The 25,341-nt window shown below is 38.5% G+C and overlaps 1 protein-coding gene across 1 annotated transcript in view; it reads left to right on the top strand.

Annotated features, from left to right (window-relative positions):
- The window catches only part of LOC124712423 (mutS protein homolog 4-like), a 287,464-nt gene that overhangs the window by 110,162 nt on the left and 151,961 nt on the right, over positions 1 to 25,341 (top strand). The window contains exon 8 of the mRNA XM_047242719.1: positions 15,263 to 15,457. Within this exon, the coding sequence (XP_047098675.1) occupies positions 15,263 to 15,457 (195 nt within the window). The remainder of the gene's footprint in view (positions 1 to 15,262; positions 15,458 to 25,341) is intronic.

The following is a 25,341-nucleotide window of genomic DNA, read 5'->3' as shown; positions in this document are numbered from 1 at the left end:
TTGGGTAACAGAAGAAATATTGAATTTCATTGATGAAAGGAGAAAATATAAAAATGCAGTAAGTGAAACAGGCAAAAAGGAATACAAACGTCTCAAAAATGAGATCGACAGGAAGTGCAAAATGGCTAAGCAGGGATGGCTAGAGGACAAATGTAAGGATGTAGAGGCCTATCTCACTAGGGGTAAGATAGATACCGCCTACAGGAAAATTAAAGAGACCTTTGGAGATAAGAGAACGACTTGTATGAATATCAAGAGCTCAGATGGAAACCCAGTTCTAAGCAAAGAAGGGAAAGCAGAAAGGTGGAAGGAGTATATAGAGGGTCTATACAAGGGCGATGTACTTGAGGACAATATTATGGAAATGGAAGAGGATGTAGATGAAGATGAAATGGGAGATACGATACTGCGTGAAGAGTTTGACAGAGCACTGAAAGACCTGAGTCGAAACAAGGCCCCCGGAGTAGACAATATTCCATTGGAACTACTGACGGCCGTGGGAGAGCCAGTCCTGACAAAACTCTACCATCTGGTGAGCAAGATGTATGAAACAGGCGAAATACCCTCAGACTTCAAGAAGAATATAATAATTCCAATCCCAAAGAAAGCAGGTGTTGACAGATGTGAAAATTACCGAACTATCAGCTTAATAAGTCACAGCTGCAAAATACTAACACGAATTCTTTACAGACGAATGGAAAAACTAGTAGAAGCCAACCTCGGGGAAGATCAGTTTGGATTCCGTAGAAACACTGGAACACGTGAGGCAATACTGACCTTAAGACTTATCTTAGAAGAAAGATTAAGGAAAGGCAAACCTACATTTCTAGCATTTGTAGACTTAGAGAAAGCTTTTGACAATGTTGACTGGAATACTCTCTTTCAAATTCTAAAGGTGGCAGGGGTAAAATACAGGGAGCGAAAGGCTATTTACAATTTGTACAGAAACCAGATGGCAGTTATAAGAGCCGAGGGACATGAAAGGGAAGCAGTGGTTGGGAAGGGAGTAAGACAGGGTTGTAGCCTGTCCCCGATGTTGTTCAATCTGTATATTGAGCAAGCAGTAAAGGAAACAAAAGAAAAATTCGGAGTAGGTATTAAAATTCATGGAGAAGAAATAAAAACTTTGAGGTTCGCCGATGACATTGTAATTCTGTCAGAGACAGCAAAGAACTTGGAAGAGCAGTTGAATGGAATGGACAGTGTTTTGAAAGGAGGATATAAGATGAACATCAACAAAAGCAAAACAAGGATAATGGAATGTAGTCTAATTAAGTCGGGTGATGCTGAGGGAATTAGATTAGGAAATGAGGCACTTAAAGTAGTAAAGGAGTTTTGCTATTTGGGGAGCAAAATAACTGATGATGGTCGAAGTAGAGAGGATATAAAATGTAGGCTGGCAATGGCAAGGAAAGCGTTTCTGAAGAAGAGAAATTTGTTAACATCCAGTATTGATTTAAGTGTCAGGATGTCATTTCTGAAAGTATTCGTATGGAGTGTAGCCATGTATGGAAGTGAAACATGGACGATAAATAGTTTGGACAAGAAGAGAATAGAAGCTTTCGAAATGTGGTGCTACAGAAGAATGCTGAAGATTAGATGGGTAGATCACATAACTAATGAGGAAGTATTGAATAGGATTGGGGAGAAGAGAAGTTTGTGGCACAACTTGACCAGAAGAAGGGATCGGTTGGTAGGACATGTTCTGAGGCATCAAGGGATCACCAATTTAGTATTGGAGGGCAGCGTGGAGGGTAAAAATCGTAGGGGGAGACCAAGAGATGAATACACTAAGCAGATTCAGAAGGATGTAGGTTGTAGTAGGTACTGGGAGATGAAAAAGCTTGCACAGGATAGAGTAGCATGGAGAGCTGCATCAAACCAGTCTCAGGACTGAAGACCACAACAACAACAACACCTACTATTCAGTAACTTTTATTCCTTAGAAGTTCCTTTACAGTGACTGTACACCATGGAGGATTCCACCCATTATGAACTGTTCTACTGGGTACATATCTATCCAGTGAATGGTCAATTATTCTTTTAAACTTGATCCATAGTTTCTCTACGTGCTCCTTCCCTGTGCTGAAAGTTTCAGGTTTCTCATTGAGATATGACACTACTGACTTTTTATCTAGTTTTCTGAACATACATATCTCCTGTTTGTTTTAGCTGTCCTTTGTACTTTGGTAATCATTGATGTTACAACTGTGTCATGGTCACTGATACCAGTTTAAATGTGGACATTCTCAAAGAGACCACTCTATTTGTTGCCATTAGATCCAATATATTTCCATCATGAATGGGGTTCTGAGCTATCTGTTCTATGTAGTTTCCAGAGAAGACATTTAGTAATGTTTCACAGGATGTCTTATTACACCCACTACTAACAAAACAGCAATTTTCCCAGTTGATTTTTGGGTGAGTAAAGTCTCCACTGATGATTACAGTATGATTGGGAAACTTATGTACAAGTGAACAGAGGTTTTCTCTAAAGGTTTTGGTTACATCATGAGGTGAGTCTAGTGCACAATAGAAGGATCCAAATACCATTTTATGACCACCTCTAATATTGAGTTTTGCCCAAACAGTCTCATGTGCAACTTCAGTTTCTATCCTGGCGTGTTTGAGTTTCTTGTCTACAGCAACAAATGCACCACCTCCATTTTCCATTAGCCTATCCTTATGATATATATTTTCCTCAAAAATCTCATTACTATCAGTTTCAGGTTTCAACCAGGTTTCTGCACCTAGTATTTGTGAGCTTCGTTACTCTTCAGGAGCACTTTGAACTCTGGCATTTTGTTGCAAATGCTTTGGCAGTTAACCTCTAGGATTTTAATACTCTCACCTGTGGGGAGACATTTTTTTTTATCTTGCACTGATACTTCTGGATTTCCTACAGCTATTGTTATCTGTATTGGAAGGAGAGTCACCTAATCTATAAAATCCTTGTGTGCAACCTACACACAGTCAGCTACCTGGGTAGCTATAGTGCAAGTCCAGGAAGTCACAGCCTAACTTGTAGCTTGTCACAGACCCCCTTGCTGTGCGGAGTGGCCGTGTTGTTTGAGATGCCATGTCATGGATTGCGCGGCCCCTCCCGCTGGAGGTTCCATGCCTCGGGCATGGGTGTGTGGTTTTTTCTTATCCTAAGTTAGTTTAAGTAGTGTGTAAGTCTAAGGACTCATAACCTCAGCAGTTTGGTCCCTTAGGAATTCACACACATTGGAACAGAACCCTTGAAGGCTCTGGTTCAGTCTTTCGACTCAACTAAGAAAAAAGGGGCCATGACCAGTTTTGGGGACAATGTTCCAAATTGCGAACTTCATTGAAGCTCCATGTGCAAGACTGGTGTTCTCAGCCTTCTCTGCTACTCACTGGAATGATCCAAGTATGACACTGGAGCCCAGTCAGGTATCATTTGTTCCAAAGTGCACTGCAATCAGCAGTTGATTGCACCCTGTTCCCTCAATGGCTGCTGGAACAGCCTCTTCAACATATTGAATGAGACCCCTAGGCATACACAGAGAGTGCAGTTGGTGTCTTCTTCTGTCCCTTGCTACCATTTCCCCAAGTGGAACTCCGGACACTTAATAAGCCCCTACCCTTTTGCGTTTGTCTTCCATTTTCACTGGATAAAACAGATTTTCACAAAACAGTCGAAGTAAGTCTTGCTGGCTCAGTTTCAGTGAAAGACAGCACCTCAAACTTCGTGGTTAGTGGGATCGATATACACCCTGAGTCATGCCTTGTTTCCGTCCACCTTGTACAGGATGCATCAATCTACCATTGAAATGCCACTCACAGTCAAGTGGATGAGTAACGTCAGATCCTGTACTACCAGAGGAGACAGTTTCCACAGATGAGGATAGTACTGGAGATACCTTTGGTACCAGTACCACAGGTACATGACTCTTTGGAGCACTTCCAACACATTGATTTGCAGCAGCTACCAATTGTATGACAGTAGTCAGGGTGATTTCCAGCTGCTTACAAATGTCAACCAACTCATCCTGTGTTTGGAGCCTGCATTTTTGCTGATGCCTTGTATTACAGAATAGTAAACAAGCAACTTTAAACTAAGCCTGCTGATTATATTTCTATTTGTTGAGCTAAAATATTACTAATACCCTATAAGAACTGAAGCAAATATGCAAAGCAAGATTTATGTTAAGAATCTAAAACTTTTTGAGGTTAATTATAGTTGTTAGCAAACCCAAAAATAGGGTTAATTTACAATAAGTGCAGATAATATATACTCCTCTATAAGGAAAAATTAGATGTAACACAGTATGTTAGTTACAATATCTGCTACAGAAACTAAATCATAAACACTGATTTACTACTTATCAGACTATGCACATAACAATGCTAACTTTAGAAAATTCTAAAACAATTCTTGTTTACTTTGCAATGATTTACATGGAAATTCAGATCATCTATTCTTTGGCTATAACTGTGAAACACGAATTCTGATTTGCTATGAAATAACTTATCCAAAGCACTCATACCAATAACTTATGAAAATACAGTTTTGTAAGCATCAAAAAATTCTCAAAAAACCCTTTTTCTCACTTAATTATGCAATGAAATCAAAGAATGAGTATTTGAATGAGGACAGACTATTTTCAAAAATTTTAAAGGAGCACAAGTAATTTTAAGCCTACAATTCATGATAACAGTATGAGTTTATCAAGGCATTCGCGAATGTTCGAAATTTCGCTGTATATCACAATACAAGTGAATCGCTGATTGCAGAAACAACACTTGTCCACTTTTTGGTTAAATTGAGTTTAGAGCTGATTTCCATGTTATGGCACTCTGTCTATTGAATGAATGCAGAAACATTTGTCCATCATTCTTAATGGGACAAACAAGATTTCGACGTTATGAGTAAGAGGAGAAAGAACACTTGCCCAGGACTAGTGCTATTTCTGCAGCGAGCGTTGGCTAGCCTGTTGTGTCATATCATCTCTGTGTTCGCATGGTTTTTCTTTGTGAAGCACAGCAATGTTGAACAGGGAAGATATGGATGTACATGATGGTTGTGAAAGTAGAAAAAGGAAAAAAGGTGTAAAGAATGTTGAGTATCAGCATGAAATCATAAAAAGGCTGTGAATTAAAGGTTTAGAGTACAAAAACTACAGTGGAAAGTTAGTTTCAAAGAAAAGCATTGGTGTGGACTGCAAGTAAGTAATGTTCTAATCCAGGAGGTTATATGTCAGTAAAATAGTAAACTAATAATTTATTTCATGACTGAAATATCTGTGTAATTTTCTAGATGTCATAGAAGCTGCTTTGGAAGAATTCCTGAAGAGGAAAGAAATGAAGTATTTTCACTTTTCTACAACATGACCATGTACCGTGGACATTGGCATTGTTGGGGGAGGCTTGCTTGCCTCAGTGATACAGATAGCCGTACCGTAGGTGGAACCACAACGGAGGGGTTTCTGTTGAGAGGCCAGACAAACGTGTGGTTCCTGATAAGGGGCAGCAGCCTTTTCAGTAGTTGCAGGGGCAACAGTCTGGATCATTGACTGATCTGCCCTTGTAACGCTAACCAAAACGGCCTTGCTGTTGTGGTATTGCAAACGGCTGAAAGCAAGGGGAAACTACAGCCGTGATATTTCCCGAGGGCATGCAGCTTTACTGTATGATTAAATGATAATGGCATCCTCTTGGGTAAAATATTCTGGAGGTAAAATAGTCCCCCATTCGGATCTCTGGGCGGGGACTACTCAAGAGGACGTCGTTATCAGGAGAAAGAAAACTGGCGTTCTACGGATCGGAGCGTGGAATGTCAGATCTCTTAATCAGGCAGGTAGGTTAGAAAATTTAAAAAGGGAAATGGATAGGTTAAAGTTAGATATAGTGGGAATTAGTGAAGTTTGGTGCAGGAGGAACAAGACTTGGTCAGGTGAATACAGGGTTATAAATACAAAATCAAACAGGGCTAATGCAGGAGTAGGTTTAATAATGAATAAAAAATAGGAGTGCGGGTAAGCTACTACAAACAGCATAGTGAACACATTATTGTGGCTAAGATAGACACGAAGCCCACGCCTACTACAGTAGTACAAGTTTATATGCCAACTAGCTCTGCAGATGATGAAGAAATTGATGAAATGTATGATGAGATAAAAGAAATTAATCAGGTAGGGAAGGGAGACGAAAATTTAATAGTCATTGATGAATAGAATTCAACTGTAGGAAAAGGAAGAGAAGGAAACGTAGTAGGTGAATATGGATTAGGGCTAAGAAATGAAAGAGGAAGCCGCCTGGTAGAATTTTGCACAGAGCATAACTTAATCATAGCTAACACTTGGTTCAAGAATCATGAAAGAAGGTTGTATACATGGAAGAACCCTGGAGATACTAAAAGGTTTCAGATATATTATATAATGGTAAGACAGAGATTTAGGAACCAGGTTTTAAATTGTAAGACATTTCCAGGGGCAGATGTGGACTCTGACCACATTCTATTGGTTGTGAACTGTAGATTAAAACTGAAGAAACTGCAAAATTGTAGGAATTCAAGGAGATAGGACCTAGATAAACTGACTAAACCAGAGGTTGTACAGAGTTTCAGGGAGAGCATAAGGGAACAATTGACAGGAATGGGGGAAAGAAATACAGTAGAAGAAGAATGGGTAGCTTTGAGGGATGAAGTAGTGAAGGCAGCAGAGGATCAAGTAGGTATTTAATTGATGAAAGGAGAAAATATAAAAATGCAGTAAATGAAGCAGGCAAAATGGAATACAAACGTCTCAAAAATGAGATCGACATGAAGTGTAAAATGGCTAAGCAGGGATGGCTAGAGGACAAATGTAAGGATGTAGAGGCTTATCTCACTAGGGGTAAGATAGATACCGCCTACAGGAAAACTAAAGAGACCTTTGGGGAAAAGAGAACCACTTGCATGAATATCAAGAGCTCAGATGGAAACCCAGTTCTAAGCAAAGAAGGGAAAGCAGAAAGGTGGAAGGAGTATATAGAGGTTCTATACAGGGGCGATGTTCTTGAGGACAATATTATGGAAATGGAAAACATGCAGACTTCATCAGGACCCTTCTTTGCTACACCTTCGTGATAAATATAGAATGTTGCATATCCTGTTTTCAGGTTGTGGATATTGCATACATTAACATTGAGTTGCCGAAGGTAGAAAACTTCCTGAACTGGAATGGTAGGAAGGGACAGATTTTGCATAAAATCTATGGCAATACCTGCAACATCCTCATCTTTTTGACACAATACTTGTACTTCACGAATATGAGCAGTAAACTTTGCGGCCCTGCGTTTATGAATCATCATTTCTGCAGCGGCAACCCTCTTAGCCTTTTCATTCAGTATTTTGTTTCGTAATTTTTTTTTGCTGCACTTCACAAGTACCAAATGTGTCAACATGTGGTCGACCAAATGTAAGTGAAAAATATTCTTTTAATATTATTAAGGGGGGTAGGACGTCAAACGGGCTGACTTCGAGAAGGAGAGGCACCACAGGACATTTTAATATGCACTGTCTATACTTTTACGAATAAATTCATAAAACTTTGTCAGCATGACCAGGAAGGATTCAGGATTCACACTCATAACAGTGGAAGTTCAAAAACACGAAAAAATAATATTTTGTAAATGCGAAATTTCATGATTTTTTTCACTTACTGGTGGCTGCATTTGTTGCTATAGGTATACTTTTCTTCATAAGTAGGAGAGATTCTTCGATGAATTTTGCACAGCTTACAAACCATACTTACAGGTGTATGAAACTCTAGAAATTATTTAATCTATGGAAAAATGAATGGGCTGTTACATTTTAAACTTCGTGTTTAGAGAAAACTCGAATTTTATAGTTAATTATCTCAATTTTTACCACAGTTTTTAACAGATTTGCCAAATTCTAGAGTTTCATACACCTCTAAGTATGGTTTGTATGCTGTGCAAAATTCATCGAAGAATCTCTCTTGCTTATGAAGAAAAGTGTACCTACAGCAACAAATGCAGCCAATAATACCAAGTGAAAAAATGATGAAATTTCACATGTAAACAAAATTTGTTTTGTTATGTTTTTGAACTTCTTCTGCTATGAATGTGAATCCTGAATCCTTCCTGGTCACGCTAACAAAGTTTTATGAATTTATTTGCAAAAGTGTAGACAGTGTAAATTAAAATGTCCTGTGGTGCCTCTCCTGCTCCAAGTCGGCCCATTTCACATCCTACCCCCCTTAAATAAAATTCGTACTTATTATTACTTGCTTGGGGATTTTGTAATCTGAACTGATCATGCATGAAACTTCCTGGCAGATTAAAACTGTGTGCCCGACCGAGACTCGAACTCGGGACCTTTGCCTTTCGCGGGCAAGTGCTCTACCATCTGAGCTACCGAAGCACGACTCACGCCCGGTACTCACAGCTTTACTTCTGCCAGTACCTCGACTCCTACCTTCCAAACTTGCCCGCGAAAGGCAAAGGTCCCGAGTTCGAGTCTCGGTCGGGCACACAGTTTTAATCTGCCAGGAAGTTTCATATCAGCGCACACTCCGCTGCAGAGTGAAAATCTCATTCTGATCATGCATGATCTTGTCTATTTAAATAACACTGTTCTTTTGTACCAAAGTGAGTAATTCTTTGGGGATAGGAATTTATGTGATCAATCAAACTTATTTCTACCCCACCGATTTGATTTCCCGATCCATTTTTCCCCCGCTGGTCACTAGGCGACTTTCCACAAGCAAGCAGATTGCTTATCCACCTCACCCTTTGGTTTGTGATGCCATGGATACTTAAGAAAGCTTTCTTGCATACCTCTGATCGTCCAGTGCTGGAATTAATAAAATACTGAAAATTGTTGCATCTTGGTTTGCAGTTGCCTCCTTCTGGTACTCTTCTTTGTCTTCTGGAAATATTACCTACAGTAATCAGCACTTGGAGATAAGAATCTTGTGCATCCTTTGATGTCATATTGTTGTTGTTGTTGTTGTGGTCTTCAGTCCAGCAACTGATTTGATGCAGCTCTCCATGCTACTCTATCCTGTGCGAGCTTCTTCATCTCCCAGTACCTACATCCTTCTGAATCTGCTTAGTGTATTCATCTCTTGGTCTCTCTCTATGATTTTTACCCTCCACGCTGCCCTCCAATACTAAATTGGTGATCCCTTGATGCCTCAGAATATGCCCTACCAACTGATCCCTTCTTCTAGTCAAGTTGTACCACAAACTCCTCTTCTCCCCAATTCTATTCAATACCTCCTCATTAGTTATGTGATCTACCCATCTAATCTTCAGCATTCTTCTGTAGCACCACATTTCGAAAGCTTCTATTCTCTTCTTGTCTAAACTATTTATCGTCCATGTTTCATTTCCATACATGGCCACACTCCATACAAATACTTTCAGAAACGACTTCCTGACACTTAAATCAATAATCGATGTTAACAAATTTCTCTTCTTCAGAAACGCTTTCCATGCCATTGCCAGTCTACATTTTATATCCTCTCTACTTCAACCATCATCAGTTATTTTACTCCCTAAATAGCAAAACTCCTTTACTACTTTAAGTGTCTCATTTCCTAATCTAATTCCCTCACCATCACCCAGCTTAATTCGACTACATTCCATTATCCTCGTTGTGCTGTTGTTGATCTTCATCTTATATCCTCCTTTCAAGACACTGTCCATTCCGTTCAACTGCTCTTCCAAGTCCTTTGCTGTCTCTGACAGAATTACAATGTCATCAGTGAACCTCAAAGTTTTTACTTCTTCTCCATGGATTTTAATGCCTACTCCAAACTTTTCTTTTATTTCCTTTACTGCTTGCTCAATATACAGATTGAATAGCATCGGGGAGAGGCTACAACCCTGTCTCACTTCCTTCTCAACCACTGCTTCCCTTTCATGTCCCTCGACTCTTATAACTGCCATCTGCTTTCTGTACAAATTGTAAATAGCCTTTCGCTCCCTGTATTTTACCCCTGCCACCTTCAGAATTTGAGAGTATTCCAGTCAACATTGTCAAAAGCTTTCTCTAAGTCTACAAATGCTATAAACATAGGTCTGCCTTTCCTTAATCTTTCTTCTAAGATAAGTCATAGGGTCAGTATTGCCTCACGTGTTCCAACATTTCTACGGAATCCAAACTGATCTTCCCTGAGGTTGGCTTCTACCAGTATTTCCATTCGTCTGTAAAGAATTCACGTTAGTATCTTGCAGCTGTGACTTATTAAACTGATAGTTCGGTAATTTTCACATCTGTCAACACCTGCTTTCTTTGGGATTGGAATTATTATATTCTTCTTGAAGTCTGAGGGAACTTCGCCTGTCTCATAGATCTTGCTCACCAGATGGTAGAGTTTTGTCAGGACTGGTTCTCCCAAGGCTGTCAGTAGTTGTAATGGAATGTTGTCTACGCTGGATTACATACGAAACAAGTTGCCACCAAACATAAAATACCTGCATATATTTTCAGATCGCTGCCCAGGGCAGAATAAGAATAATACTATGATCAGGTTCCTCATGGCAGTTGCAGCATTTCAGCATTTACTCAGAATTTATCATTATTTCTCGGTCAGAGGCCATTTATTCTTAACCTGTGACAGGACTTTGCATTGATTAAGAGGAAAGTTTGAGCTGTTGATAGGATTTATAGCATCATGTTTGTAGAACTTACTGTTGCTGCAAGTACCTTTAACAAATACCAGGTTAAAGTTGTTTCAACAGTGTTTGTACTGGCTTTCATACAATGGTGGCCTAAATTTTACAAATGCAATGCCTTGTTTTTGGAAACAATGAACAGCAAAGTGCTCACAAGGAATGAGAAACAATCTTCACTGTTTCAGAATTCATGGAATTTGAATACAACAGTGAGTGTAGTGGAAACGTCATTGCAAAACTATACATTGGAATGCTGGTGATGCACACTTTTCGTTTACTTCTTGATTTAAAAACTACAGTAACTCTACCGACAGCTGCAGCATACGAAAAATGTGTACCACTAAGTGAGAAGAAAATAGCTGACCTCAAGAAATTGGAGCTGTATATCGAAAAATGTGTACCACTAAGTGAGAAGAAAATAGCTGACCTCAAGAAATTGGAGCTGTATATCCCTGAGGAGCACTTTTACTTTTACAGAGCTCTCTACAACTGGCCTTCAGTAGACAGCAGAGGGCTTGACAGTGAATAATAGACATGGGAATAAGCAATATTTCACTAAGCTTGCTATTTACCTGATTGTAATTTGTAATTAAAAGTAGTTGTTCAGAATCTGTTATGTACACATAAAATAAGAAGTTTGGTAATGAGAAATAATATAGCTGATTTTCAAAAACTGTAATGTAGCCTAATAATAACAATTTTTGTATTGAACATGATAAATTTACAAATAAACTGCTGAATAACACAGACTTACATTTCTGGCAACCAATTGATTTCAGAAACAGCATATGTCCATGAACTTTGTGTATTTAAATCATTATATAATCTAATCATTACATCATTGAAAATGGTGTCTGTACATCACCAGAAACTGTGCCAATCAAAGTAAAATAGAGCTGTTAAAGAAAATAGAATACTCAGGCCCACAAACTTATTTTTCCGTTTTTCTCGAAATCAACATGCATGGACTAATGCTGTTTCTGCAATCAGTGATTCAAGTGGGTATTGATGCAATCAGTGAAAGATTATACAGAATTGATGTGAACAGTTAAATATACGAATCTAGAATTTCAAATCAGCACATGAGTCTTGAACATGCAGTTTCAAACAAAGAAAAATTCTGAAGTTGACTTTTACATGTAAATAAACATGGAAATTGCATTGATTTTTTACTTACCTGTTTCTGTGCCAACTTCTACACTGGCATCCTGATGATGAGCATTGCAGCATGAGTTTATCCAGTCAAAATCGCAAAAATGCACAGCACAATGCATGTCTTCTGCCTGTTGCAGCTGTGTGGTCGGACACACGTTCCTGGGATGGTGTTTTGGCAGGTGGACTAGGATGTGGTGTAGGTTTTTTCGGGTGGAACAGGTAAAGGGAGAGAGATTCAGGAGTCAAGAAGATGGGTTGGAGATGAAGAGCTTGCAGTGAGGCAGCAGGTTTGCTGGCTAGGTATGAAGGAGAGAGGAGAGGCATGTGTACAGGCTGGGCCTGTGATAGAAGGGTACTGGAATCAGTGAAGTGCAGCACATGATGAAGGTGATGTGGAGATGTGGATTGGGAAGAGCTGTCAGGACAGAGGAAGAAGGAACTGTTGGATAGAGGGTGTGTGGACAGTGGGTTAGCAGAGATTGTGACCAGGAAGGTCATGGGAGGGAAGGATGTGTTGCAAGGATACTTTGAATCTTCATAGTTGAGAGAAGCTGGTGCTGGAGTGAATGATTCAGATGGTATGGGTTGTGGAGGCAGCCATTGAACTCAATCACATTGTGCTCAGTTGCCTATTGTGTCATTGGGTGGTCAGCTTTTTTGGTCACATGTTGGTGGTGGCCATTCATTCCAGTGATTGCTTGGTTCTCATTCCAACATAGAGAGCTATGCATGGATTGCAGCAGAGTTGGTATATGATGTGGTTGCTTTTGCAGGTGGCCCTGCCTCTGACTTGATAGGATAAGTCTGTGACAGGGCTGGAGCAGGAAGTGCTGGGTGGGGGGATTGGGTAGGTCTTGCATTGTGTCTTCCACCAGGATACGACCCCTGGTGCAAAAGGTTGGGAGTAAGAGTGACATGGGGATGGACCAGGAAGTTGTGTTGGTTGGGTAGACAAAGAATACCAGTTTAGGAGGGGGGTCTTGGGTAGGATGTCTCTCATTTCTGGCCAGTATGATAGATAATCAAAGCCCTAGCAAAGGATGTTGTTTAGTTGTTCCAGTTCAGGGTGGTATTGGGTGACTAGGGGAGTTCCTTGTATCTGATAATTTATTGGTGATGGTGGGTGATTAGGGTTGTGTATGGATATGGCACAGGAAATCTGTGGACTGACTAGGTTTTGAGGGGAGGGGGGAGGGTAGTGCCTGTTTGTGAAGGCTTTGGTGATACCTTCAACATACTGGGCAAGGAAATTCTTATCATTGCAGTTATGCTGTCTGTGGGTATCAAAATTGTTAGAGAGCAATTTTGTGTGTGGAAGTGATGACAGCTGTCAAAATTCAGGTCCAGTTGGTAATTAGTGGCTTTAATATGGACAAGGGTGTTGATGGACCCATCACAGAGGTGGAGGTCCATGTCCAGGAAGGTGGCATGTTAGGCTGAGGGGGACCAGGTGAAGCAGGCAGGGGAGGGGATGGTGAGGTTACAGAGAAATGAAGGTAGTTCATCTTGGCCTTGAATATGTGTGTGTGTGTGTGTGTGTGTGTGTGTGTGTGTGTGTGTGTTTGTTTGTGCATGCTAAATTATTTGCAGAGTACAAAATAGATAGAGTTGAAATAATAACAATCAGCTAGTCATTGCACAACATAAACCACAATACCAAAATAATCATTATGCATTTGTGGTGCAGCATAGATCTTATCATAAAATACAACAGTGGAAGTTCAGAAGTTCATTCACTTAAATATAGCCAAACAGTGTTTTAATCATCTACAATATTATGAAAAAGATAGATTGTTACTCACCATATAGAAGAGATGATGAGTTGCAGATAGACACAATGAAAAGACTGGTTTACATTCTAACTGTCACCCAAAAGGCCATCTTCTGAAATAGAAAACACACACACATTCACACATACACGACCACTGTCTCTGGCTGCTATGGGTAGATTCAAATTTTAAATTCTCTGTAATAGAAATTTGTGTCCATTACTGTTGTTTTTGTAACGCAAACATATTAATCTCTCTGGTTGCTTTGTAAGTCTTACAATTAGTACATCCTGCATTACCTTCTCCATCTCAAAGTTATAGCCAAACACAATTCTACCATTACATTTCCAGACAGTCTCTTACCTAATCTAACAATCACATCTAACCTGTGTAATTTTTAATGAAAGCAGATATGACTTTACATTCACTTACTTTGGTAATCTCTTACCTTAGGACTACTGCCAAGTTCTGATTAGCTATTTTTTCACAAGTGTCAAACATTTGAAATGAATTAACATAATTTACTGCATTAACATTAAGTTCTATCCATTTGACTTATAAATGTCTGCAAAATATATGCAAGTGCTTCATCCACCATTAAGACTTCAGTGTTTCACAGAATTCTGATAATTTTGTCCGTATAGATTTGTTTGAACAAAATTTAGGATTTACACAACTTTCTGTATCTGATGGTGAAAATTCAGTTGCTACTGTCAAGTCAGACTCCTCATTTTTACTTTCCACAGACACAAAGTCATATTTCAAAGTGAGAAAACAGTTTACATCAACACCTTTTACTGAATTTACATAATCATCACAGAAATTAACTATATTAGCAGTGTACTAACTAAACCAGGTACATCAAAATTTTTAACATTATCTAGAGTGTTAGTTCTACCTTGGAAATCAGTTACTCCTTGACTGATGGTTTAAGATTTGGATTCTGTGTTGGTAAATTTGTCATTTAGCATGCCAAGTTTGCAGTGTTCCATTGAAAACTGATCTTTCAGTTCATCTTTAAATACAGTAATTTTACTATCCAGTTCTTCTTTAAAATTTCTTCATTAATCATTTTTATGTTAGTAAAGCTTTTGGAAATTAGATTGTTTGTTCCAGAAGCTTGATTTTTATTTAACACATCTTAACTTTGGGTTGTTTTATTGTTTATTTCAGAAAATTAATTTTTCACCTCACGTAAATTTTGGCAATTTGAATTTTAAAATCATTTTATCTCATCACAGCTTTCAACTATTAACATTGTCATGTCCCTCATGACTCTTTATTTGCTGGACTTATTCTAATTTCCTTGCCTGACACTTTGACTGTTTACGAATAATGGAAATCTGAATGAAAAATTGCATTACACACAAAGGAGAGTCGCAACTAATAAAATTTTGTCATTGTTTTCTGCCCAAATGAAATAATTAAAAGAGAAAACTTTCACATAAACCACTGTTGTAGGTCCAGTTATGTCCACTTCATATCCAGTACTATTGTTCACAGGTTGTAATACGTTTTCAGTCAAGTTGCCATACCAATAAATTAGTCAGCTATGGGTAGTCTTTCCTTAATTTTATTTATTTTTTACATTATGGAAATTCATGTTTCATAATTTATTTGTAAGTTATGTTTATTAATATTTAAATCATGAGTAATATAATTGGTTATATATTGTCTCTCTTCAGGTAACACTACCAAAATTTTCTGACATTGACAAATTGCTGTTGATTTGCATGCATGTTCCACAGCAAGATAGCCTGAAAGCAGCAGAACTACAGCTAGATTATGCCTTAATGCTGAAAACTATTTTGGAATTGTTACCTGCTCTTAGTGACATACTTGAAAACTGTGCTTCAGGATTTCTGTGCTCTGTGCGAGAGGTAAATTTTAAATTATACTGTTCAGTCTTACATAAGTTTGTCCTCAGTTTAAGGGAAAAAGTACTATTTCATCTATGACTGACTGATTAAGAGATCAGAACACCATCTGTTTATTACCTGTATTATCAGTTACCAAGCATGTGGAAGAGCGACAAGGGGATGTTGGTAGATCATATTTTTATATTTGAAATGCTGGAAACTGAGCAGAAAGGTAGAAGCAATGGTTCACCCTACCATTACATTTACATTTTGTCAGGGTGTTTAGAACCCGGGACAACCAGGAGATCCAGGAAAAACCCGGGAATTTTTTCATCCGGGAGAAAACCTGGAAAAACCCGGGATATTTTTAAAATTCTGGGAATTTTTCATTGTTTTAGTTTTCAGTTAAATTTTTGTAATTTTGACTGGTAAGAACCGATACTCTAACAAAGAATATTACTGTATCCCACTACTGCAGAATAATACTTCAATAATAAAACATGAACGAGAGAAAAAAACGAAAATAACTTAAATTGCAAAGGAAATGCGCCATATACAACAATGACACACATTGATCATGCAAGCGTCTGCCAATTGAAAATGTCTAAAAGGCTTTAGGAAGACTATGCAGTGCTTCATAACAACAAATTGCCTCCAATGAACATGAAGTCGCAACTGTTTACATTCGATTTGTTTTAGCAGTTACGTGCGGGCTCATGCACATGCGCAGTTGAGTCACGTTTGAATAGTAGATTCTCCCACTTCTGGCAACAGAAATGTGACTGTTGGCTGTGGAAGCAGTCGCAGCAAGCAGCTAGATGCTACCAGAAAAAGGGGGTGCCAAATTCATATTCTTGAGGAAAAAAACTTGTTTCACAAAGCACCTATCATCCAGCGCACATTTGCCTATTCATTATTCATATGATTTTGAAACACTTCCCTTGTTGGTTTTTGAACATATTTTAAGTTGATTTCTGAATGAATCATAAGTTGACTTTTGAATGCATGCATAGTGTACGTGATGTCTCTGTCAGGAGAATCCTCGTCGCATCTAGAAATAAACTTTCCTCAGACAAAAGGGGACGGGGCTATACGAGCTGAGGGAGTAAAGCCGAACGGATGAATGCCAATCGCTGTCTGATTATGTGGTTGATTGGCTTTGCGAAAGATCAGCATTGTTATAATTACTAGCAAAATCCATAGATTCAGACTACCGGAATGGAAATAAATGACTGACAGGAATAACAGGTGAGAAAGATTACATATTATCTTCTCGGTGTATCCAAGAAAATACAATTTTGACAGAAAATTTTGGGTCAGATCGCTACACTAGTAAGGACCAGTAGTACAGTCCCTAGCTAGCAGTCGCATAAATTCTATTCTGGAAGTAACGCGGAAACCGTGTTGTTCGAACACATAATAATGCCTAACTGGGAAATAATCGTGGGATAACTAAACTTGTGATTCTGGCAGGGTTAGTGAAGTTAATCGGTGAACAAATTTTGACAGTGGCAGCAATAGCTACAGAATTGGTCATGACAAGATTGTTTGTTAGAACTAGGAAGGAGAAGAAATGGGGACATCACACAAATTATGGAAGAATATGATGTTTCCAAATTTATATAAAAATTTCATAATACTACTTTTCGATCTCATGCTTGAGAAGCTGGTGCGTATTAATGAAATGTGAAACTATTTCCTAACATAAAGCTTTTTGCTTGTAGTAGGCCTAATAGGCATTTGATGTTGGTACTTATTGGATTATATTCTGTTGTTTTATAAAAATGGCCATTTGTGCCAAAACAGTCTTGTTTATTTGGTGTGTTACAAAATTGCTGCCATATTAGAAAGCCCTATTTTGTTTCATCTAGCAGACAGTGACAAAATAGACATAATCAGATCGAGAAACCACACCAACCTTGGGTATTATTTGTATTAACAGATTTTTCAGTATTAGATAACTACATTTCGATTTTTCATGTAGCAAAACATTTGATGAACTTTGATGAGGTAATAGATTCTTTCGCAGAAAGGAAAGCCTGCCATGTAAAGCTGTAGCAAGATTAGAGAGAAAAAAATCTAGGAGCTAAGGTTTGAAGAAATGTATAATTTCTTGCTTATCTCTTGTCAGTATTGGTTTTATATATCCTATATTTAATTTTATGTCACACAAAACAGCAAGTTATTAACTAATAGGTAATAAAGAGTTCAGGTTTTCTGAAGAGTTCTTGTTCTCTCGATTACAGATAATCCCATCTGCTATTAATTGCAAGATTTTTTAAAGAAGGGCAGGCTGTCAAACCGGCCAAGTGGGACCAGGAGAGGCACCACAGGACATTTCAATATCCACTCTCCTGAATATAGTTTGGACGTGGGGTAGAAAAATGCTTTATGAATAGGGGTGGCACTGCACTTTGGCATACTTAAGACCAAATAATATGTCTTACATTTCCTCGAATACATATGTTTTATGTTTCAGACTTTTCAGAAAGATGTGCGCTACAAGATAAACATATTTTCAAAATTTGATTTTTTTTAGTATTAACCCAGTTCGCAAATGTTGTAGATCCGGGGCTGATGCGCAGAGCAGTTTGAGTTATAGTGGGTAGTCTCCACGTGACCCCTGTTTACATTTAGTGATTTTGCTGTTTCTCCTGCGTTTTCTGTCACGTCAAATGAAAACAAAACGGGTATCTGTGGCCGGGAGCTATCAAGTGAATTAAAACAAATTCACATAAATAGGGAAGGCTGAAATATGTCACTAGTTTCAGATTTTATTTTATTTCCACCTTTCTGACAGTCAAGCATTAATCGGCTTGCAGAACAATGAAGTTATTTTTGTCTGTTTGCTAAAGAAATTTGACTTTTGTTAACCTTTTCCGCAGAGGCAGTCAATGTATTTGAAACGAAATGTTTAATTCCACAGTACTGGCTAGTTTCAACTGTTCACTGCATTTCAAGTGCACATTTTCATTTTCTAGCACATATGGCATTATGCCATAATAAAGAACCAAACATGATATAATACAGTACTGGTGCTCCAAGAAAATTTACATCCCGAAAACCACACTGAAAAGCTTAATATCAGGTCGAGGTCTACTTCAAAAATGGGTCAAATGGCTCTGTGCACTATGGGACTTAACTTCTGAGGTCATCAGTCCCCTAGAACTTAGAACTAATTAAACCTAACTAACCTAAGGACATCACACACATCCATGCCCGAGGCACGATTCGAACCTGCGACTGTAGCAGTCATGCAGTTCCAGACTGTAGCGCCTAGAACCACTCGGCCACTCCGGCCGGCTGAGGTCTACTTCATTGGGAATCTGGACATATGAATGTGCCCTTTAAGTATGCACTTTAAATGTGCACATTTTAATATGGTTCACGAAATTCCGATGCCCCTGCAGTATCTTCAGATGTCTTGTTTCTTTTATGACATAATGTATGATCTTTCAATGTTTTACACATACGTACATATGGGCTTCCTACATAATGGTTGCTGCGCAAGCGCGCAGTGTCGTCTGTTATTCGCGCTCTCTGGCAACTGCTGAAACGAACCTATTTCTAACAGGTCGTGGGAAAATACTGCAAATAGTGGTTTGAAAAGCGCTACTTTCAAAGTAAATATCCTTTTATGGAAGTTGAGTTATGTGCAAGAATGTACCATGAATTTATTAAATCACAGAGCGTTTGACTCTCAATTAAACATCAACTCTTTGATGATGAGCCATTTAGAAGAATTTCGAACCCTGAAGATCAGAAATTTATGTCATTATTAAAAATATTATTGGCACATTTGTGTGATACGTTTTAAAGTGTAACACACGCAAAAAATATCAATGGTATATGCGAAAGCTTAGCTTCTCTTGCAGCCTGAGACCAATATTATATGTGAAAGATTTGCTTTTCTTGTAGCAACACTATGTATATTAATTTAAAATATTAACTTTCCCTGTCTGTGTGTTCGTGCTACTTAACAGTGATGTTGCTGTTGGCTGACTACATCACGTGCTATGCTCTGAATATCTGCTGTCATCGGCTGATGAGATCACATGACATGAGCTACGAACGGCTTACAAAAGCGCATCGAAATCTCGATTTCAATGATTCGGAAAGTAACATGTGGTGTTTGGTGGAATTCCAATGTATGCTTTCGTAATACGAAAATACACAGCATACATGTTGCTGCACATCAAAGATATTTCCAAAACGCGTCTTTTTCCCTGAGTTTAGTTTTCTAAAGTGCCAGGAAATTGTACGCCCGTGTATAAAACCATAACCATTCAAAGGATTGATAAGGGAAAATATACTGTCACCCTGGAGAAAGTGTATTTTTAACCGGGAAATCTGGGATTTTTTTTCCTTGTCCATGTATACACCCTGTTTTGTGAGCTTTTTATTTGGAAAAAAGCTGAATCCACAAAGATTAAATACAGCTAAGGACTGAACTGAAAGTGAAAGAAACTTGGAGTTAAATAACTCCAATGATACATTTAAACAATTTGAATCAAAAGTCTTTCATTCTGCAACTGTGATCATTCATTAGTAAGCCAAAATATAAACTACTTTCACCTGAAATGAAAAAAGCTAAACAGATAGAATTATTTAAATATATAAGAAAAATGGTCAAAGAAAACTATCAACCAATCCTTAAATAGCAATGTTCAGGTATGGTATGAATTAAGTCTTCCATCTTCTCAAGAATCTTCCCTGCAGTAAAGAAAAGTGTTCATAACACTGCTATAATGTTTAGCAGAGTGAATATATGTATGTCTGGGATCTCTTCCAAATCCCTGAATCTATTTCAACCAAATTTGGCAAAGAAACAGCAGGCCTCACAAGTGTCAACACTGTAGAGTTTATAATCTTCGGCTTCAGTAGGAGAAGAGAATGGGCAAGCATGTGTTCTTCCATCCCCTGGTATATGATAAGCAAGTTTTGTGGGAATATTATCTGTCTGCTAAATCAACCTGCTTTGCTAGGCAGCCTATGTGTCAGGGAAAAGAAACGGTTTTCCAGGCCCTGACGTGTAGGGGCTGCCCCGCTTGGCCCTGCTTGAAATGTGTGTTATGTTAGAATTGTATCAGCCTGCTTTATTGACCTGTGTTACATGACAGCCTGTATGTCAGGTCAAATAAATAATTTTTAAGCTCCTGATATGTAGCCTACCCCGCCATACAGGTATGTTGTGGGAGCAGTATTGACCTGCTTTATTGAGCTGTACTGCAGGGGCCAAATGTACCTATGAGAATGGCTGGGGACAGGTTGAGATGGATAGAGGAGGGGATGGACAGAGTGAGGGGGAGGAGAAAATGGACAGAAAGAGAGGGGAAAAGGGAAGGTGCATGAGGCAGATGGAAGTTGTAGAGGACTAGTGGACCAGTGGAAAAGGAAGAGAAGGAGGTGGATATGGAAAGAGAGAAAGAGGGAGGATATGGTCAGAGGGAGGGGGAGGAAGATACAATCAGAGAGAAGGTCAGAGGAAATCGACAAAAAGAAATGGAGATGGAGTTGAAGAGACAGGGAGAGTGGGGAGGAGGAGACAGACAGGAAGAGGTGGGAGGATGGGTGAACAGACATGAGGAGGTAGAGGTGGACACAGAAAGGGGGAGGAGGAGGAGGAGTATTTGGGATATGTTTTGAATGCATACACAGGCAAAGCCATGGGGAAAACACTAGTTGGACAATAAATTCAAGACTGGCACCAAATAGTTTTTGATTTGAACCATATTGATTTATGTATCAGCAAGGTCGAATAAAACGTCGGGATGTCTGCATCAACATGAAAACATTTCACCTAATGTATAAATCAAATACTTTCCTGCATTCTATAATTCTGATGCAGTTAATGTATAACATTGATTTAGATACGAGTGATCTTGTTTGTTTACATAATTAATGTCATTCCTCATGCTTGAGGATGGTCTGTTGTTTGACTGAAACTGGAAGTTTCAATAAAAAAAGTGGCATAAGGCTGTTGCAGTTAAGTCATGATTTTTCGAAAATATATCCTCACTAGCTAAGTTTAGGAAATCATGACTGTGTGGAATAATTACTTTTATTTTCTACCAGTCATGCAGAAAATTTTTACTTAAAGGTAAAATGTCTTAAGCTAAATTAGCATAGAACTTTTTCGTTCACTGTTCGTTTCTGGAGTGCTATTGTGAATTGTGATTTATTTGTCTCATAATGTATATAATCTAAATCATTTGATTCACGTACAGTAGACATGTCAAACTGTGGTAAAATTTCACCATAAACAAAGAACAGCTGATGTTAATAGACAGCATCATAATAATAATACAATTTTGTTGTACACTGGAGAGCCAAAGAAACTGGTACACCTGACTAATATCTTGTATGGCCCCAGTGAGCACATAGAAGTGATGCAGCATGATGTGGCTTGGACTTGACTAACGTCTGAAGTAGTGCTGGAGGGAATTGACACCATGAATCCTGCAGGGCTGTCCATAGATCCATAAGAGTACGAGAGAATGGAGGTCTCTTCTGAACTGCATGTTGCAAGGCACCCCAGATATGCTCAATAATTTTCATGTCTGGTGAGTTTGGTGGCCAGTGGAAGTGTTTAAACTCAGAAGAGTGTTCCTAGAGCCACTTTGTAGCAATTCTGGACATGTGGGGTGTCGCATTGGCCTGCTGGAATTGCCCAAGTCCATCGGAATGCACAGTGGACATGAATGGATGCAGGAGTTCAGACAGGAAGCTTACATATGTCTCACCTGTCAGAGTCATATCTAGATGTATCATGGGTCCCATATCACTCCAACTACACATGCCCCATACCGTTACAGAGCCTCCACCAGCTTGAACAGCCCCCTGCTGACTTACATGGCCCATGGATTCATGAGGTTGTCTTCATACTCGTATACAATCATCCACTGAATACAATTTGAAATGAGACCCGTCCAACCAGGCAACATGTTTCCAGTCATCAACAGTCAAACGTTGGTGTTGATAGGCCCAGGCAAGGCATAAAGTTTTGTGTCATGCAGTCATCCAGGATACAAGTGCGCCTTCGGCTCTGAAAGCCCATATCGTTGATGTTTCATTGAAAGGTTCACACGCTGATGCTTGTTGATGGTACAGCATTGAAATCTGCAGGAACTTGCCGAAGGGTGCACTTCTGTCATGTTGAACAATTCTCTTCAGTCGTCATTGGTCCCGTTCTTGCAGGATCTTTTCCAGGTCACAGCGATGTCAGAGATTTGATGTTTTACCAGATTCCTAATATTCATGGTACACTCATGAAATGGTTGTATTGGAAAATTCCCACTTCATTGCTACCTTGGAGATGCTGTGTCGCATCGCTCATGCGCCAACTATAACACCACAATCAAACTCACTTGAATCTTGATAACTTACTATTGTAGCAGCAGTAACCAGTCTAACAACTGCACCACACACTTGTTCTCTTATATAAGCATTGCCAACCGCAGTGCTGTATTCTGCCTGTTTATATACCTCTGCATTTGAATATGCATGTCTATACCAGTTTCTTTGGCACTTCAGTGTGCATACATACACTAAAATCTAACACTTAATTACCCCTTGCTCAATTGATCATTTCATCCTCTATGAATCCTTTTATTGAATAATAGCATTTCTCCCACAGAATCTGCTATAGTCTCATTTTTAAAATTTCTGATTTCATATCAAATATGTTTTTGCCCATTAACTTGTATATTGTCATCCCCATATAGTGCAGAGTCCATGCATATAATTTTAACTGGTGTGTGGGTAGCATAAAATTATTTTTATTTCTTGTGTTGTAAGTAAGGTTAAAATGATTCTGCTCAAATAATTTTTGTTTCCTGTGTAGGAAGATTATAATTTCATAAATATATATGGAGGGAACTGTAGTGGTTAATAAAAAAGAAAAAGAGAAGGAAAAAAAGGTTGAAAATGTGGGAAGAAATGGTGAATAAAAAGGGGGTTTTAAAATTGTAAATGACCATGAAAAGGGAAAGAATAAATGCAAATCGGACTTCATATTACAGAAAAGCTATCGGACTTCGTGATTCGGAAAAGCTATTGTTGGGGTGGTCCTTGTGGCGTTTTTGAGCAAAAGTTAAACCAATTTCCACTACAAAAATTATTTGAAAAAAGACAGAGAATAACAAATGTAACTAACAGGGAGAGATGGCGTAGATAAGAGTTCATCCTTTACCAGGTTAACATGTCTTCTTTCGTGCGGCGTCCAAGTCTTCAAAAATCTCCTACTTCATTTCTGCGTGAAAAGTCTGCTCCAAAATCGTGCAATAAGTTTCATTGTCCAGGAATTTCTAATGTATACAAAACCGTCTTGATATTAAATACAATTTATTTTACGTTGCTTCCCTCCTCCAAATGTCATAACAACTTCCACAATATGTCTACACATTAATAAGTTTTTTTTGTCTTCATCAGATCACGTCTGCATTAAGCTTCTGCTCTCGAGAGGCAATAAAGAAATGGATAGAAAAAAAAGAGTTACCATTTTAGTATTTTCTCTGCTGTCGAGCGCTCATACTGCTGCGACGGTATAATTTATGTCTGAGGGAACAAGTGTAGCGTGACGAAATTCAAACTCCCGCTACAGAACACTTAGAATTTGCAGTTTTCAAAATAATGGGCGACAAGACTCTGTTTGCTATGCACTATATATGTCTTGGACAATTTTCATTTGCTGTTCCAGTATTTGAGATACACTAGTTGAACTTCTGCAGAAAATTATCCCATATCTAATTACAGATTCAAAATAACTATGATATGTGATTTTTTGTGTGTTCTAGTCAGTGGAATTTGCTAGTAATTGCATTACAAATGCAAAACTGCTTAGTTTATTTGATAGGAAGTCAATATATGTATTCCAGATTAAGTTCTTGCCCGCATTTAGTCCTAGGAATTTGATCGTGTCAACCTCTTTCATAGGCTGATTGTTATGTTGTATTTTAAGTTTCACACATTTCGAATGTTTGGTTATGAACTGTACCAAATGGGTTTCTGCAATGTTCAGTTTCAACCCATTTAACTGTAACCAGTTTTCTAAGGTATTCAGTGTGCTTATGGTGGAGCTCGCAAGTTTTTCTGCATCATCATCTTCAATTAAAACAGAAGTATCATCTGCAAACAAAACTGATGGGGAATTTGTATTTACGGGTAAGTCATTTATGTTGAATAGGAACAGGATTGGCTCCAAAATAGAACCCTGAGGCACACCTTGTTACGCTGTATTCCATTTAGAATAATAATTCACTGCATCTGAGGTGATAGTTACACTTTGTTTTCTGTTGATGTTAGCCAATTTAGAGCATTGTACTCAGTCCTGCATTTGTCTAATTTGTAGATAAGCAAGTCATGGTTCACAGAGCCAAATGCTTTTGTGAGATCATGGAAGATACCTGCAACTCTGATCCAATGATTTGTATATATTTTCATTAACATTATTTACTGCATCCAGAGTGTTTTTTCCTGGTTGAAATCCATATTGGTTACTAATAATAATATCATTTTGTATAATAAAACTGTTGATCTAGTTTGCAACTACTTTTTCTAACACTTTTGACAGGACTGGAAGAACAGAAATAGGCCAATAGTTTCCCATATCTTCCCTCGACACTTTCTTGAACAGAGGTCTAACTTTGGCAAACTTCAAAACATCAGGAAAGCACCCCAGTTCAAAAGACTGGTTGAATATTTTAGTTAGGAGAGGTTCTATTATGCCAAGCACTGTTTTAATCACTTTAGCGAGTATCCCATCCCACCCAGCAGAGTTTTTACTTGTTAATGATAACATAACTTTTTTGACACCTTTTATGGTAACTTTTTAAAAAGCCATGATATACTCAGCTTCTGTATGGATTCCAAAGGTATTTACTTTACTCTGATACTCTGCTACATCA

The sequence above is a fragment of the Schistocerca piceifrons genome, chromosome 1 (genome assembly GCF_021461385.2).
Source record: "Schistocerca piceifrons isolate TAMUIC-IGC-003096 chromosome 1, iqSchPice1.1, whole genome shotgun sequence".
NCBI classification, from domain to species: Eukaryota; Metazoa; Arthropoda; class Insecta; order Orthoptera; family Acrididae; genus Schistocerca; species Schistocerca piceifrons.
This window is presented reverse-complemented; position numbering and strand designations above follow the sequence as displayed.